This window comes from Accipiter gentilis, chromosome 5, assembly GCF_929443795.1.
Source record: "Accipiter gentilis chromosome 5, bAccGen1.1, whole genome shotgun sequence".
NCBI classification, from domain to species: Eukaryota; Metazoa; Chordata; class Aves; order Accipitriformes; family Accipitridae; genus Astur; species Astur gentilis.
Window position 1 is genome coordinate 45,422,379 of NC_064884.1, and position 16,505 is coordinate 45,438,883.

Consider the following 16,505-nt stretch of genomic DNA (forward strand, 5'->3'; position numbering starts at 1 on the left):
CTTCCGCCGCCGCGCTGAGGGGACGCCGACAAGATGGCGGGCCAAGCCGGCGCAGCGGAGCAGGGTACGGCCGGCCCCGGGGCGCTTCCCGTTCGGTAGGGAAAAAAACCACCTACCCAGAACTAAACCCCAACAGGAGTAAAGCCCAAAAGCACTAGCGTGAGCTCGCCGGGTAAAGGAGCCGTCGGACGGCGTGGAGTTCGCGGGGCTCCGCTGCTGTCCCTGCGGGTGCGGTAACCCAAGCGCCGCCGGCGCCGTACGGAGCCGGCCTGCGGGTGGTTTCCTCTCGGCCATCAGCCGGCGGCAGCCGAAGCGCCACTTGAGGTGTCCCCGAGCGAAAGGTGTCCCCTGCGGTGCCGAGTGGCGTTGCTAAAGAGGGCGGTGGGTTGCGGGGGTTGAACCGGTGACGTGCCGGTCCCTGCGGGTGGTTTCCCCTCCGCCATCAGCCGGCGCCAGCCGAAGGGCCACTTGGGGTGTCCCCGAGCGAAAGGTGTCCCCTGCGGTGTCCAGTGGCGTTGCTAAAGAGAGCGGTGGGTTGCGGGGGTTGAACCGGTGACCTGCCGGTCCCCAGCCCGGCGCGCTGCCCCTGAGCCATCTCCTCCCGCCAAACGCCCGCCCGACAGCCCCGCGCCGGGGGCGCGGCTCAGGGGTAGAGCGCCCGACTGCGGCTCCGGAGGTTGAGGGTTCGAGCCCCGCGGCGGGCGGCAGCCAGATACCTCGGCTACGCAACCACACACCGATTTACACATGACAGCCCCAGCTCTCTTCAGAAGGCATTACGGCACAGATCCCCACTTCTACAAAGGCAGTATTCTACACAGTTGATTACTGTTCAAAGTAATGGCAATTACTCAAACAGGAAAAACTAGGCCAGTAGCACCTCTGCTCAGACTACCTGCAGTATTCAGGAGAAGGGAGGGGAAAATGTCAGAAGGTAAGGCCTGGGAGGGTAAGAAAGGCTCTCCATAGTCTGTCTATGAGGAGATTCTGGAAGAAGAAAGGGTGAAAAATGCAGCTAAAGAGGAGCCACCTGACCCAGGGACCCCTTCATCTGCAGACAAACGCTCTACCACTGAGCTATACCCCCTCGGCACAGCCCCTTCACAAGGACATTTTTAAAACATTCACAGAGACAAGTTTTTACATCCACTCGTTAGATTCCTTTACTTGACAGCCCCCTGTGCCTCATACTGTGCCTGCCAAAGGCTGATTCTCTGCAGTAACTCTGTGTACAACAACAGAGGCAATTACACACAGACAGTGACTTCTTACTCTGCACAGTGCACAACCCCTGCAGTTTCCTAACGCTCAGGGCCACAGTACCTCCAACGCTGAAGCTCAGAAACCAACGTTCAATGCACAACACGAGCTTACAAGACCCCAGAAGAGCTCTCCATCTTCTTTCTGTGAGAAATCCTAGCAAAAGGGAGGTGGAAGGAGAGGAAAAGAGGGGGCACCTGGAGTTGAACCAGGGACCTCTTGATCTGCAGTCAAATGCTCTACCACTGAGCTATACCCCCAGCCTGCACACCTGTCAGCTCACCAACAAAACAACATTTGAACTATGTTCTTCCCCAATCTCTGACCTCTCTCTTCCATAGGAATCAAAGCCTGCTGCAGAAATCACAAGACTCAAACGCGACAGCACCAAACGCATTCAGTCACTGTGCTCAGGCACAGCAGACAGACACTACCTCTGTACTTCATTTACCAGGTGACCTTGGCCCAGTTCCTCTCCAGCTGTCTCTGTTTCCTATCCCAGTTGCACTCTGTTCTCTTTCAGTAGACTGTAACTTGACACAGCAACTGCCTGAAGAGTCTTTGACTGTAAGGTGAAAAAAGGCTTATTAGGAGAGGAAGCCGAGCTGAACTTATCAGTTGGCCTTCCAGTGAGCAAACAGCCCAACACCCCAAGAGAAAAACAGGTTCTGAGGGGGCACCCGGAGTTGAACCGGGGACCTCTTGATCTGCAGTCAAATGCTCTACCACTGAGCTATACCCCCTTGGCGCAGCACCTTCACAAGGACATTTCAAAAACATTCACAGAGAAAGACAAGTTTTTATGTCCACTGGCTAGACTCCTTTACTTGGCAGCCCCCTTTGCACCTTACTCTGCCTGCCAAAGGCTGTACAGGGACTTAAATCATGAGAAATACCTTTACTACAGAGAAGCAACAACAGAAGGGAGTCCACGCAGACAGCGAGTTCTTACACAGTGCACAACCCTTGCACTTTACCAAGTCAGGGCCTCTGTACCGTGCATAACGGAGCTCAGAAACCAACCTGCACTCGTACAGCACAAGCTCACAAGATCCCAGAAGAGCTCTCCATTTTCTTTCTGTGAGAAATCTTGGCAAAAGGGAGGTGGAAGAAGAGGAAAAGAGGGGGCACCTGGAGTTGAACCAGGGACCTCTTGATCTGCAGTCAAATGCTCTACCACTGAGCTATACCCCCTGGATTAATGCTCATATGAGAAGCAATATAAAATGTAATACTTAGCTCAGGTTTTACCGGCACTGGTTAGATTGTGCTATATGACAGCACCCTCTTTTGTGTGCTAATGTACAAGCAGAACTGTGCACAGAAAGGCACTGCCGACAACCTGGAGGCAAACACACACAGACGGGGACTAATTACACACACAAACTAGATACCCTGCAGTTTCCTCACTGATCAACTAGTAGTAGGGCCAAGCAATGAACATTGTGTCTTTGCTTCGTCACCGAGACAGATATTGATTTTAACAGGAAGTGTTTAGTCAGTGCTCAGTATCTTGTGCATCGAGGTTTAGAGACCTGCATTCTGTCTGCAGCACAAGCACAGCGGATCTAAAACTGAGGAATGCTCCTCATTTTTTTCCTGGAAAAAGCACAACCCAGAGGGGGCACCCGGAGTTGAACCGGGGACCTCTTGATCTGCAGTCAAATGCTCTACCACTGAGCTATACCCCCTTGGCGCAGCACCTTCACAAGGACATTTCAAAAACATTCACAGAGAAAGACAAGTTTTTATGTCCACTGGCTAGACTCCTTTACTTGGCAGCCCCCTTTGCACCTTACTCTGCCTGCCAAAGGCTGTACAAGGACTTAAATCATGAGAAATACCTTTACTACAGAGAAGCAACCACAGAAGCATGTCCACGCAGACAGCGAGTTCTTACACAGTGCACAACCCTTGCACTTTACCAAGTCAGGGCCTCCGTACCGTGCATAACGGAGCTCAGAAACCAACCTGCACTCGTACAGCACAAGCTCACGAGATCCCAGAAGAGCTCTCCATTTTCTTTCTGTGAGAAATCTTGGCAAAAGGGAGGTGGAAGGAGAGGAAAAGGGAGGGGGCACCCGGAGTTGAACCGGGGACCTCTTGATCTGCAGTCAAATGCTCTACCACTGAGCTATACCCCCTTGGCACAACCCCTTCACAAGGACATTTCAAAAACATTCACACAGACAAGTTTTTATGTCTACTAGCTAGATTCCTGTACTTGGCAGCCCTCTTTGCACCTTACTGTGCCTGCCAAATGGTGTACAGGGAGTTTAATTATGATAAATATCATTACTACAGAGAATCAACAACAGAGACAAGTGCACACAGACAGCAAGTCCTTACTCACATAGTCCACAACCCTTGCAGTTTCCTGCAACAGTCAGGGCCTCAGTACCATGTATAATGGAGCTCAGAAACCAACCTGCACTCATACAGAACAAGTTCACAAGATCCCAGAAGAGCTCTCCATCTTCTTTCTGTGAGAAATGCTGGCAAAAGGGAGGTGGAAGAAGAGGGGGCACCTGGAGTTGAACCAGGGACCTCTTGATCTGCAGTCAAATGCTCTACCACTGAGCTATACCCCCTGCTGCTGCACACCTGCCCAGCACAAATCTCCCTCTTCATTACTATCGCAGCAAAGCCCTGCAAATTCATCCCACGAAAGAAGGCAGCTTCTCATGAAGTACTCATCTCTTTCCTCACAAACACCCCACTGACAGTCCTCCTCTCTTGTGGCAATCTGCTGCTTTACCTCCGGCCAGCACCCCGTCAAACAGAGGATGCAGCCTGCCGACAGTTTATGGGAAAAGCATGGAAATAAAGAGCTCCAAAGCAACCTTTTCTGGATCAAAAAGAGGGAAAAGGGAGGGGGCACCCGGATTTGAACCGGGGACCTCTTGATCTGCAGTCAAATGCTCTGCCCCTGAGCTATACCCCCACCTGTGCAGCACTGCCAGGTACGGCTCCTTCTGGGCAGCGACGAGGCAGCTCTGCTGCATTCCACTGCCTGTGCTCACTGCACCTGCAGCGACACCTCTCACACACAACAGACCTCACATTACCCCTCGGCTCACCTTCAACCCCACCCCAGGTCTCTCACCACACTCACAGTCAGGCTCCTGCTGCCCAAGCTCAGGAATTCCCACTTATTTTTCTCCAAAACATCCCATCACAGAGAAGGAAAAAAAGAGAACGCTTTGAAACACTGGCTTCAAAACACTGCTGAAGGCCCTGGGCTGCACTTTGGTCTCAGGGTGTGCCCTGCCATTCCAGAGCACACCAGCCTTGCAGAGGAATCACCTGCCACAACATCTCCCACCCTGCCCACAGCCTCTCTGTCTTCCCCAACTGGCTGCCCAGAAGCAGGGGATACCCAAAAAGAAACACCCAGAGCATTTCATCCAACTCTTGTGCCATGCCCTGCCTTGGAAAAAGTCTTCACAAATCAAAAATCCAGCACAAGCTGTTACAATAGATCAAGGGAGAACACCTTTATTTTAGTGGTGGTTCCTTACTCATCAGCAGGTCTCTGCATCTCTCCCCAGGTCTGAGGAACCGCTCCTTCATCACCAGTGAACTGCAAAGATGGTCTCCACTCAAAAAGACAGACATAGACGTCAGCCATAGGTTTGGAGTGCTGCAGTGACAGCCAGAGCGCCCGCCGTACCTTTCCGGTGGTTCCAGCACATCTGCTCTGGGGAATGGCCTGTAGAAAAGAGAGCTGCCCTCAGTCCATGTAAGTCCTTCTCCAACTTTCCCCTCCCCAGCTGCTGCCAGTGCACAGCTCCTGATTATCCAGTGGGAACATCTGAGGAACAATTTTTAGGCCACAATATTTTGCAGATTTGTGTTGGTTAGGCCAAACAGCTGTTTCAAAACAACAATACTTTACAAACCACTGCAAGACCCTGGTGCTCTTGTCCACTATTAGCTACATTTGTGCTATAAAATCTCTGAGGCTTTGCTCCCTTCACCACCCTCCTTCCTCCACTATAACCTCTCTGCACTGAAATCCCTTTAGGGTAAAAGTGAAGTGTGTTCTGGGATCAGGTTTGTACCAGGGTAGATGAGGCAAGCTCAACCACACCAGGGGCTACCTGAGGTAGGAGCTGCAGCCAGTCCTGGGAGCAGTACCCCACACCCTGTCATCTGCCCCATCGACCACAGCAGCATGCTTGCTGGGGTTAAACAGGGTGTTACAGGGCACCAGGGCCACAATATCCAGGACAAAGTCATCCCTATTTTCACTTGCGAGCCCAGGTATGAGGCAGCCTCCCTAGCCCTCCAGTGGCCCTTGCTCAGGAGGGCCAGAAAACAAGCTGACATGCAGTTTGTATCTAAGTAATTCCTTTCTCTGCTTCAGCTAGAGGAACACCAGGAAAAGCACAAGGAACTTCACCTAGCACAAGGAGTTTTTGCATAGACATACCTTCTAACTCTGATCTTGAAGCCTCTCAGCTGATCTTGAAAGTTTAGATCACCCCTTCTACTTGCAATTAGCAATCAATGACCTCAAGGCCTGTTTCACCACTGATGGAGGGTTTAGACGCATCTGCTTCAGCCACTACCTCAGCCAGCAGCAGTGGGCTTGATGTGCCCTTGTGAGTCTTCAGCAAGGTCTAAGAAACACTCTTCAGAGCCTGCTGTCCACAATGAACTCTGCAGCTCATGGTACAGATCAGTTTCAGGCAGTATCTCCCCCCCCCCCCCCCCCCCCCCCCCGCCGAGAATCAGACCATTATCTCCAAGCAGTTAAATTGCCCATTCTAGAAGGAAATTCCAGACCTACAATTTTGAGAGCCCTTATAGAAAGGCTTCTTGGACAAGGGCTTTCATAGACACGTCCCAGGCTCTACCCATGCATACATAAATTGAATCAATTCAGTCAGTATGGCTAAAATTTAAGCCATTCCAGTGCAACCCCCTGCCATAAATTTTCCACTAGTATAGGAACCTGCCTGAAGAAGAGACTTATCATTGGATATTAAAACGCCAAATCCCATTTTCCTGCTGAAGTATACATCCACACAAGGAGTTGTGTAAAAAGGCTTCCCAGAACTAACTTCCTCATTATAACGTTGTCCTGCTCAGCCAAGGGTGCTTTGGCAAGAAAGACACTACTTATTTCATACAAGGACTTTTATTTTATCTCTGCAAAGATGAACACATTTATGCAATGCTTCCCGCATTGGAGGCTATCCTGGGCCACAGATCCGCACACTCCTTAGCCACAGGGCCTGTGATTGCAGAGCCTGGAAAACAGAAAAAAATGACAGCGCATTAGAGGCCCAAGTATGTGCAGAGATGGTTCAGGGCATTTTACAAAAACACTAGCTCAGCCCAGTTGCACTCCCCTGAGCCTGAGGGGAATCTGGGTCCTTTTTCCCAGGAGAGCGCAGCCCTCTAACTGGCAGTGCCGACCTACCACCCCTTTCCGCATTCCCCCTTTGCCCAGTGCAACAGGATTCTTGCCCGTACCTTTCATTTCACCTTTGTTATTTACTATCACTCCTGCATTGTCTTCAAAATAGAGGAACACCCCATCTTTTCTCCTGTACGATTTCCGCTGCCGAATGACCACTGCTGGGTGGACTGCAAGGAGAAACAAGCAGCTCAGTATTGTGAACATCCTTTTAAGCACACAGTCCAGCAACAGACACCACAGAGAAACTGTTGTGCTGCAGCATCTAACTCAATGCATGGGTTTGGGTTTTGTTTGGTTGGGTTTTTTTCATCTCGTATTTGTAAGAGAAGCTACAGTTTATAGACAATGCTATGCTTAAAACTGTGTAACACTTAGAGCTGCATCTACGCTTGGGACAATTCAGTGGTTTTCCACTTTCCCACCTTTATTTCTGAACATATCATCAATTCACATACAATACTCAGCAAGAACTCCTCCTGAGCAATAGAAAACCACCTTTTCCAAGGCAGAGTGTCACACCCCTGATTGAAATGAACAGCACAAGCTGCCACTTCACCCAAAAGCGATGCCTTTGCTCTGCCCTTCCACGACAACTCACCGAGTCACTGCACACAGACTCAACAAGTGCTTTTTGGAAGGGTGGAAGTGGCACTCCAGAGATCCAGTGCCCACCTTCCAGGTCAGTTTGAGGGGCGAATGGTGCTCCCCTCCAACAAGCCACCTGCCTCTCTGTCTCTCGAAGAAGGGACACTAGAATGCAGGCAGGCTCTCGACAGGATCCACCCATTGCCGCAGCGGGACACGCTGCTCCTCTCTGAACTCACCCTTCTTCCTCAGCTCCGGCTTGCCTTTCTTGACGGTGGCCATCACCATATCGCCCACGCCAGCCGCTGGCAGCCTGTTGAGACGTCCCTTGATCCCCTTGACGGAGATGATGTACAGGTTCTTGGCACCTACGGAGAGAAGTGCTGGCATTAACCCAGCTGTCCGGGAAGATGCTTCCCTTGTCAAACCACCAACTGAAGCAAACGGCACATGGGCTGCCCCTTCACCAAAAAGCGATACGATAGCCGTGTCCTTCCACGACATCTCACCGAGCCACAAGCACAGACCCCACAAGAGCTTTTTCAGAAGGAAAACTGAGATTTTTGTTTTACAAACTTGTTCAACAATAAGTTACCCTCCGTGCTCTCCTTCCCACCGGACTCCCCCGGCTCAAGCCCCCCAGGGGCGGTCGGTCATTCTCACCTGTATTGTCCGCACAGTTGATCACGGCTCCCACCGGGAGACCGAGAGAGATCCGGAACTTGGCACCGGAGGAACCGCCGCGTCCTGCGGATCGAGACAAGGATTAATCCCCCCTTTCCACCCCCGGGTAACGGAGCACAAACAGCCTCCAGGCAGCGGGGGGGTGGGGGGAGGGGAGCCGGCCCAGCCTGCGCTTTCCCCCAGGGAGGGGGCTAACGACACCGACTGCCACCCCCCCCCCCCGCTCCCGGCCGAGACTGGAGGCCGCTCCCCGGGTCCCAGCTCCGCCAGACCCCATCCCAGTGGCGATCCGGGCATCCCTCCCCGCCCCGGGACGGCGGATGGAGCCGGATAGAGCCATCCCCCCCTCTCGCCTCGATTCAACACCAGGCTCACCTCGCTTCGACATTTTGAAGCTACAAAAAAAAAAAAAAAAAGGAAGGAGGAGCTTGGGGCACGCCGGGATATAGAGCTGCTCCGCCCTTCCTGTTGGACGTCACGTGGGGAAGGCAGCCTGCGTCACGTGGCGGGGGGGAAGGCAGCGAGCGCTGGTGGCGCCCCCTAGAGGCGGCGGGGAGCGGAACCTCCCGGTACCGGCGGCACCGGGAGGGGACGGGAGCGGCGGCGGCGGTCCGGTGGTCCCCGCAGGGCTGCGCTCCCCGATCCCCACGTATACCACGGACCGGCTCGGGCACAGGCAACGGGGAAGGCTTTCGGACCGGTTTCCGCTGGGAAATAATTTGGGTCGAAAAAAAATCTTTCTTTCTCGATTTTTTTGGTGTCGAGGGAGGGGAGAAGAATAGACGAAGAAATAAAAAAAAAAAAAAAAAAATTTAATATAAGGGGGCACCCGGATTTGAACCGGGGACCTCTTGATCTGCAGTCAAATGCTCTACCACTGAGCTATACCCCCGCCCGGTACCTCGTTTTCCTCCCCGCCGCATTCCCCGCTCCGCCGCGGCGGGGATTCCCCTCCCCCCTCCCCGGGGGCTGTTCTTGCTAAGTGTGCCCGGGGAAGGGACGAGCGGATACGAAATCCCCCAACCTCGGTGCCGCTCGCACTACGGGGAACCGCGGGGACATTCGCCCCGGAGCCGCCGAGCAGGAGGATTCGGTAGACGGTTGTAGCCCCCTCCCGATGGAAACCGGTAAAGCCCAGGCTGGCGAGAAGCCAGACGCGGAGGTTTGGCGACCGAGAGAGCGTTAGCAGAAAAGCAGGAGCAAGAGCAATAATTAGTTATTTTCCAAGCTGGTGAAAAAAAAAACCAAAACATTTGAGGGCAGCCGATTCACACCCACGATTCATGGCTGCTGCTGGGATCAGCTTTAGCCGGAGAGTGGCCGCAAGTGTGCTGCACCTCTCACTGGGCTCGACAGCAAGTCAAGAAATTAATTTTTCTGTGTTATCAGAAGGAATTGGCCTCGTCTGGGTTTTGCCTCCACGTGAATTTTTCAGCCCTAGCGATTCTGCAAATTCCAGTGTAACTTAACCACAAAGTGAAAGAGATTTTTGCCTAATGGTGATAAATTATTTCTTATTTACTCAGGGATTGCCTAAATCTAATTTCAGGAGGAAGGCACAAGCGATACTGCATGTAATATTTCATCTACCTGGTCCTCTGAGTGCTCTGCGTAGAGCGAAGAAAGCATCTTGACAGCTTGAAAGCAAATAACAGGAAATGCATGTTTCAGATAATAACTTCAGAAAGCAAAGAAGTATCCTGTCATTTCACGGCTATAAAATCAACCGCTAACATAAACACGTGGTTTGTAGCTAATGAGAGACAAGTACTGAAGCATTGGCTGGCGTAGCAACGTAAATGTACTGCAACGCAGTGCTACCTGGCACATCTCCTCGAGCTGGGGGTCCCAGGACATCAGCTCGCACCCATCACCCCTGCAAAGTCTCCAAGGAGGAAAGCGCAGGCCAGGCTGCAGGATTGACCCAACTGAGGGGTCAGGAACGGATGCTTCAGACACCAGACGTGAGGCAGCTCGTGAAAACTAAAAAGAGAAAGAAAAACTGCGGCTGGAGCCGGGCCTTGGCGGAGCGATGCCCTCAGCCGCCCCCGGAAAGCAACAGCAGCTTCGTCGTCTGCAGGGGTGAGGTTGAACCGGTGGTGGGCACCCAAAATGTCTGGGTGATGAAGAGCCTCCCTCACCCAGCAGCGTCTCCTGAGCCAAGAGAGGAAAAACCACCTACGACATCCCAAAGAGCTGGATAAGCAGAAAAGCTCGTCTTCTATTAAGCTGTGATGGGCCAGGAAAGGGTGGGAGGCTGGTTGGGGGGGCTGGGAGGCGTTGGGTGAAGTGATCAGAAAGGGAAGGAGTGGGTGCCTTTGTGAGAGGATCAGATAAGCTGCTTTTAAAACGAAGGAAGCCAATTTTAAGCCACATCCCGAAATGAATAAGGGGGAAGAGAGCCCAGTGCAGCCTCCTTTGATGTGGGTGTGCTTTATTAAAGCCTGCCTGCAAATAGCGATTGCCAAGGCCTGTTCTTTTGTAACAGGCTCCGGGGAAGGGGAATTAGGGTGTCGTTATCTCCTGATAGAAATTGAATTAATGTTCTAACTGAAGCTTTTGAAATGTAATAACCGGAATCGACCGGAGTCGACGCTGCCCACCTGACTCCCTGCACGTCACTGTGGGTGAGTTTTGGTGCACACACGGGAAGAACCCCCAGGAACCGGGGCTCTGCGTTACCCCACGGGGCTGGGGCCGGCCTTGCAGAGGTCGAGAGGCTTCTGCTCACGTTCGTGTCGATGCATTTCAATAAAATTACGCTAAAAATTTAAACCCGGTTGGGTGGTTGGTAAACCATGCGCCAAGCACAGCCCCGGAGAGAAGGGTGCTCCTTCTCGCCCACGTGGGTGTCTGCCCTGTCTTTGTGGCTCATTTCCCGTTTAAAAAAAAAAAAAAAAAAAAAAGTCGATATTTCTTGTAAATCTGTGTTACACCTCCAGGCGATCGCCTGAAGGGAGAGTAACGCCACCATGGCTCTCTACACCCTACACCGTCGTGGGACTGTCGCGACGTTTTCCGCCTGCTACCCTTAAGGTGGAATCACGCGTGGGGCTGGGAAAAAAAAAAAAAAAAACACAACAAAAAAAAACCCTCAAACACAATCGGAAAATTTTTTTCAGGGGGCACCCGGATTTGAACCAGGGACCTCTTGATCTGCAGTCAAATGCTCTACCACTGAGCTATACCCCCGCTTGCCGCCGCTATTGCCGGGCGCTCGCTTACTGCGACCCCACGCGTGCGCAGCCCCCCCCCCCTCCCCTCCACCCACCCACCCCCGTTCCACGCGCATTCGCGCGTGGAACGGGGATGGGTGGGTGGAGGGGAGGGGGGGGGGCTGCGCACGCGTGCAAAGTGCCACCCGTGCGCGCACGGCCGGGGGGGGGGGGGGACACGAGGGGGACGGGACGTGCACACGCGCGTGGGTTGGCGCCCCGCCCCTGCGCGCCCCCGCTGTCCCTCCCCCTTCCTCCTCCTCCTCCTCCTCCTCCCCCCCCACCCCACCCCACCCCCCCACCCCCCGCCTATTTAGGGTCGCGGCAGCGCGGGCGGAGGCCCAGAAGCAGCGGCGGCACCGGGTGGGAGCGAGTCCCGAGCTCACCGGCCATGAACCCCAACTGTGCCCGCTGCGGCAAGATCGTCTACCCCACCGAGAAGGTGAACTGCCTGGATAAGGTAAGCCCGTCGGGGGGTAAGGGTCTGTGAGGTCTCCCGTGGGGCTGCCCCTTGGGTGGGATGGTTGTCCCCGCTCCTCCCGTGGGGTATCTCCGTGCTGCCCCCCCCCCCCCTCCCCTCCGTATTTCAGGGGCTCGGGGACGCCCCGTTGTCGTGGTCGGGACCCACGCTCCTTCCAGCCACGGGGGACCGGGGGTGGCACCTCCCCGGATCGTGCTGGGCGGTGCGGACAGGAATACTTTGCCTGAGCGGTCGCCGGCAGCGTCCGGGGCTTTTCCTTATATATATATATGTATATGTATAATTAAAAGGCGGCAGCAGCAGCCCCAGCACCGCGGGAAGCTGCAGCCGGGCGCCCGCGGAGGCCGGTGGAAAGCAACAGTTAACGCTTCCCTGAAGCCGGGAACCTCATCTGGTTTGCATTAGCTGAGCTTTTTTTTTATTATTTTTATATATATATTTTTTTTTTCAATCTTCCAACCCAATTGATACTTCTCTGTTCCAGAATTCAGTCTTTTAGAGTTTGTGCTGCCTGCCTTGGTGCGCAAGTGCTTTGAGTGTCTCTTTTTTTTTTGAGGCTTTTCCCATAAAAAACAAAGCTCCGTCTCTGCCGGGGCTGGAGGTGAGGTCCAGTGCAGAAGGCGATGGTGGTGTCTCCATTCCGTGTCCTCCACGGCTCCCGCGGGATTTGCCTCTGAACTAACCCCTCCTGGAGAGCTGAGCCGCTCTCCTCCCCCTCTTCTTCCAGGCTTCTGGGACGACCAGTTTAGGAACTAAAAAAAGTAACTCGAAGAATGCAGCGGCATTCCTGAGCTTCAGCAGACCCTGTTGCTTGCATTTTTAACAGATGATGTTTCTTCCTTAAGCTGGGAATGGCTTGAAGCTGAACTATCAGCCCTGTGTCCCAGGGACTGTCCTGGGTGTTTGGAGCAGTGAGGTGGCTCTATCTTCCGGAGCCTGTGCTGGCCTCGAGTAGCTGCAGAGTATCCGAATCGTGGATGATCGGAAGGGAAGGGGGGAATGTCCTGTTGCTTCCTCCTGCCCAGCCGGTATCCCGGTTTTGTGCTACTTCTGAGCTGGCAGTTATGCGTTGCCTTGAGGGCAAGACTGATGGGCATCCTGACACCATGTATCCTAGTTGTCTGGGGGCCGGCAGGAGGCTGTAGTCATCATCTTGTACTTTTAGGGGTCTTACTAGCTTTCTCTTGCTCAAAATCATTGCATGGTCAGTCTTGTAGTACAGCATGCCCCTAACCAAACAGCTGCCCCCTCACTAACTCCCCCTGTGTTAACTTTTCCTGGGGTTTCTGGCTGGAAGAGCCTGCCCGCTTCCCATAAAAGCACAGGATAAGCATGGTGTTAGCAGAGCGGCCGTCCCCTGTTTTTGCTCCACCTGGACTAAAGTCGAAAGAGCAGCTCTGGTGGTGTTTTTGTACGTGCTGCTAGCACTGAAGCTGAACCACAGGCAGCAATAATGAAGGGCTTCTGGGAGGAGAAGTGTGCGTGTAGTTGCCTTTAAGCTTTCAGTGCTTGTGCTGCTGTGTTGACAAGCAGATGTGCTTGTTTTTCTCCTGGTAGTGGAATCAGGAAAGTCTATTTCCCTTCTGAGATTTACAGCAAACACGGAAAACTTGCTGCTTTATCAGGCTTTACAAATGCAGTGCCACAGCTAGAGAAGTGAGACTGCCTGCTGATGGCTCCGACTTGGGTGAAACTCTGCCTGTGAGTTCTGCCTTTTGACTCTTCACATCATCACCTTGCAAAAGGCAAATGCCCTGCTGGGGCTTGGGGAAATGGGGGTTGTTCCCTTCCCCCATGCCTCCCCGCCAGCTCTCCAGATAAGGTGCTGTGCGATGTGCCTGGCTTCCGCCGGGGAAGTGACATCTCCCGCGCCGCCCGTCGCTGGAGCGGGTGTCGCAGGGTTTGGTGGTTGCAGCTGCAGCACCCATGTAAAGCTGATGTCAGATGACCTTTTCTAAAATGAGTGGAAGTTAGAACTAGTTGTTACAGTGCAGTAAACCTGATCAAGGGTTTGCGTTCAGTCCAGGGAGTCTCTCCTTGTATTGCCCTCTAACCCTTGAGTCTCAAGTGATGCTCGCTCCCAGGTGTGGAGCGATGGCTTTCCTTGGTGGAGGGATGTCGTATGGCTGTAGCATGAGCTACGCCAACACGTCCTGTGGCTGTGAGCTCTGTCCCCAGATCCAGTCTGCTGTGAGTGGCAAAGTTGCTTTAAAGGCTCCATCTCTCCAAGAGCAGCCTGCCTGGACTGCAGCCAGCATGCTTCTCGTAGATTATGGCCTGCTGGGACGTGGGGTGAGCTGCGCCATGCAGTTGTACCTGGGATCGCCTCCAGGTCTTCAGAGCACTTCAAACTTGGAATTGGAGAGCACAGGCATTAATGCTCCTCTAAAAACCTATTTGAAACTTGTCCTCTTTCTCTGCAGCCGTGCTGGCGGGCGAGCGGTAGTGTTACTGGAAGCCTACATAACTGCTGTTCCCCTGTGTCAGTTCTGTGTTGCAGCCCTCCTTCTAGTGCTGGTTTAGATTCGTGGATCCAGCGTTAATACTGTCAGTGGTAAGACAAAGTTTGGTGGCAGCGAGGTGTAGAGAATAGGGGTAGTGCTCTTGGGGTAGCTCGGCTGGCTGCTCAGGCTACGGAGAGTCTTTTGTAGGAGCCACAGGACAGAAACACCTCTGCTGAACAATGCCTAATGCAAACTGAGGCAAGAATACACATTAATTGCTCTCTGGCTGGGGGTAAAGGCCGCCTGAGTGCATCACTTCTGCTGTGCTTATTGTGGAGGCTGCCACAGGCGAGGGGACAGCTGGCCTTGCCAGATACTCCTTGGCTCTTGGGAGCCTGGGTATTCCTTGGAGGAAGAGGCTCTGAAGTCATGTTGGCTGTCAGTTCATCTCTACATATTTATAGTGGCATCTCTGGTATTTATGCACAGCTATTACAGTGCTATGAATGGCTGACAAGCTTGGAGAGGTCTGTTAATTACCTCTAATGCGGCAGTAGCTCAACCGAAAGGCTGTTAACTTTCAAGGTGCCTGAAGAACTCAGGAGTCTGTTGTTGATCTGTCTGTCCTTAAAAGAGCCTGAAAGGTGGGAGGGGGTGAAAATAATCCTGTGCAGGCTGGATGTGAACAAGGGTGTTGGTAGAGCAGCGTGTGGCCCAGCAAGAAGCCCCCTCTCGCTGTTAGCGGCAAGCTCTGGAGGAACTTGTATAACTAGAGGAAAAGAACAAATATGTTGCTCTGAGCAACTGAAACGAGGCAAATTGTCCTTCTGGGCTGAGTCATAGTCTCATAGAGCCGCAGCACTATTTGTGCACTGGGGTGTGGTACCTGCGGGTAGGTGGCACAAGGGCTTGGGCTCGGCTTTTGCCATGTCCTTTGCACTAACACAGATCAAGCCAGTAGTTGCAGTGGTGGAAATTACTTTTTAAGAGCTTAAGGGTGGAAATCATAGCAACAACCACCAGCTGTTCTCCCTGGGTTCGCTTGCTGCATATTTAATGTGTGCCTGGCTCCTAGTCCTGGGTGTCACACTGAAGGCTTGTTGACTGTAATCTACTTGGTATTATGAGCTGCTAATGTGACTTTCAGCTTCTTTCCCCGATTTTTGTGGGGTGATGCTGGGTGGTTTGTGCTGTACAGGGTGGCTTGCTGAAGGAGAGGGGTCAGCTGAGGAGGGAGGGCAACCCTAGGGCAGGACTGCCTTACCTCGAGTGAGTAAAGACCTTGCTTCAGGCTGTGCTTTCCCTGTTGCACTGCTCCAGCTCAGCTCCTGCCTGTGTGCTTTCCTTTCTGCGGTGCCTGGTCTGGTCCCTGGGAAGTCACACCAGACTCCTCAAGTCCCAGTGGCTGTGGCTGCCAGAGGAAGCAGAAAGTCTGGTCACTTGGTGACCAGCAGAGCATCAACCTTGGTCTGTGTGGGATTGAGCAGCCTTGCAGAATTGCTTGGTAGCAGCTCTGAGCTGTTCTCATCAAGGCTCCTTCCAGCCTAGAAAGCCACTTGGGCCAGTTATGTGCTAAGTGGAAATAATGTCTTTAAGAGTAGCCCTAAAAACTTAAAATACTTCTTTGGAGTTTAGGTGTTGCAATACATAATGTAGGGTCATGGTCTGAATTTCAGGGGCTACTTATTTAGCCTTGAGTCTGAGTGTGCCTCGCTGGTTAAAAGGAGAGCTGTGCTGCTGTACAGCTGTGTTCAGATGACAGAGCTCAGGTGGGATGTGGGATCAACTTGAGGCTGCTGGTGCAAGAGCTGGGGAGGAGAGGATGCAAAAACTACCTCCACCAAAATGTCAGCCTAGCAGCTCCTCTTCCCCGTTGCTGTCTTCCCAGCCCTGCCCTGTGTTAGGCTGCAGCCCTGACAAGAGCAGTCGTAGGTCTTGACAGCCCCACCGTGAGGAGAAGGGGGTATGAGGAGTGCTTGGGGTGATCCTGCATCCTCTGGGGCCGTAGGGTTTGTGAGGTTTGGGATTAGGCACCTAAGTCGCAAGCAGAAGGGTGCTACCTGTGGTGAGGACCTTTGAGCCGTCTTGTGTCAGACTGTCTGCTTCTCATGAGAACCTTTTCTGCTCCGTCTTCGTTTCCTTGGCTTGGTGTCTGTGTGCAGCCTTACCTGACCTGCTCTTCTGGCTATCTCTTGGCTAACATCAGCAAAAAAACCCTAAAGCAGCAACTTTGAAGCCTGCAAACAGCAGCTGTTAACTCTGCTGACAGGCTCTCTGCTCACAGGGATTTATGTTGTGCATCTTTCTGAGTAGGAGGCTTCTCCTGTCCTGTATTTGGCCAAGCTCATGAATTCCTGGTCTGGAGATAAGGAAGCAAGATGCTGCCGTAACGCAAGTGACAAGTG

At 52.9% G+C, this 16,505-nt stretch overlaps 2 protein-coding genes, 1 long non-coding RNA gene and 10 other non-coding genes across 13 annotated transcripts in view; 2 read left to right on the forward strand and 11 right to left on the reverse strand.

Moving 5' to 3' along the window:
• The first annotated feature begins 7 nt into the window (after window positions 1-7).
• LOC126038140 (uncharacterized) lies at window positions 8-6,329 on the forward strand. Its single transcript, XR_007505926.1, has 3 exons — window positions 8-95; window positions 4,812-5,002; window positions 5,630-6,329. It is a non-coding gene; the product is annotated as an uncharacterized LOC126038140 (long non-coding RNA).
• Window positions 1,449-1,520, reverse strand: TRNAC-GCA (transfer RNA cysteine (anticodon GCA)). The gene has a single exon. It is a non-coding gene; the product is annotated as a tRNA-Cys (tRNA).
• Window positions 1,932-2,003, reverse strand: TRNAC-GCA (transfer RNA cysteine (anticodon GCA)). The gene has a single exon. It is a non-coding gene; the product is annotated as a tRNA-Cys (tRNA).
• On the reverse strand, window positions 2,383-2,454 carry TRNAC-GCA (transfer RNA cysteine (anticodon GCA)). The gene has a single exon. It is a non-coding gene; the product is annotated as a tRNA-Cys (tRNA).
• Window positions 2,880-2,951, reverse strand: TRNAC-GCA (transfer RNA cysteine (anticodon GCA)). Its single transcript has one exon. It is a non-coding gene; the product is annotated as a tRNA-Cys (tRNA).
• Window positions 3,333-3,404, reverse strand: TRNAC-GCA (transfer RNA cysteine (anticodon GCA)). Its single transcript has one exon. It is a non-coding gene; the product is annotated as a tRNA-Cys (tRNA).
• TRNAC-GCA (transfer RNA cysteine (anticodon GCA)) lies at window positions 3,780-3,851 on the reverse strand. The gene has a single exon. It is a non-coding gene; the product is annotated as a tRNA-Cys (tRNA).
• On the reverse strand, window positions 4,133-4,204 carry TRNAC-GCA (transfer RNA cysteine (anticodon GCA)). Its single transcript has one exon. It is a non-coding gene; the product is annotated as a tRNA-Cys (tRNA).
• A 58-nt stretch (window positions 6,330-6,387) lies between the features above and the next one.
• Window positions 6,388-8,443, reverse strand: RPL23 (ribosomal protein L23). The gene is made up of 5 exons (XM_049799388.1): window positions 8,336-8,443; window positions 7,940-8,023; window positions 7,516-7,644; window positions 6,745-6,858; window positions 6,388-6,518 (listed from the first exon to the last, which is right to left on the reverse strand). Exons 1-5 carry the CDS (start codon window positions 8,346-8,348, stop codon window positions 6,436-6,438), a joined length of 423 nt encoding a protein of 140 aa, XP_049655345.1. The 5' UTR covers window positions 8,349-8,443; the 3' UTR covers window positions 6,388-6,435.
• On the reverse strand, window positions 7,200-7,332 carry LOC126039075 (small nucleolar RNA SNORA21). Its single transcript, XR_007506192.1, has one exon. It is a non-coding gene; the product is annotated as a small nucleolar RNA SNORA21 (small nucleolar RNA).
• A 337-nt stretch (window positions 8,444-8,780) lies between the features above and the next one.
• Window positions 8,781-8,852, reverse strand: TRNAC-GCA (transfer RNA cysteine (anticodon GCA)). Its single transcript has one exon. It is a non-coding gene; the product is annotated as a tRNA-Cys (tRNA).
• A 2,228-nt stretch (window positions 8,853-11,080) lies between these two features.
• On the reverse strand, window positions 11,081-11,152 carry TRNAC-GCA (transfer RNA cysteine (anticodon GCA)). The gene has a single exon. It is a non-coding gene; the product is annotated as a tRNA-Cys (tRNA).
• Window positions 11,153-11,500: 348 nt separating this feature from the next.
• The window catches only part of LASP1 (LIM and SH3 protein 1), a 34,970-nt gene continuing 29,965 nt past the window's right edge, over window positions 11,501-16,505 (forward strand). Inside the window, exon 1 of the mRNA XM_049800333.1 lies at window positions 11,501-11,635. Within this exon, the coding sequence (XP_049656290.1) occupies window positions 11,567-11,635 (69 nt within the window). The 5' untranslated portion in view covers window positions 11,501-11,566. The remainder of the gene's footprint in view (window positions 11,636-16,505) is intronic.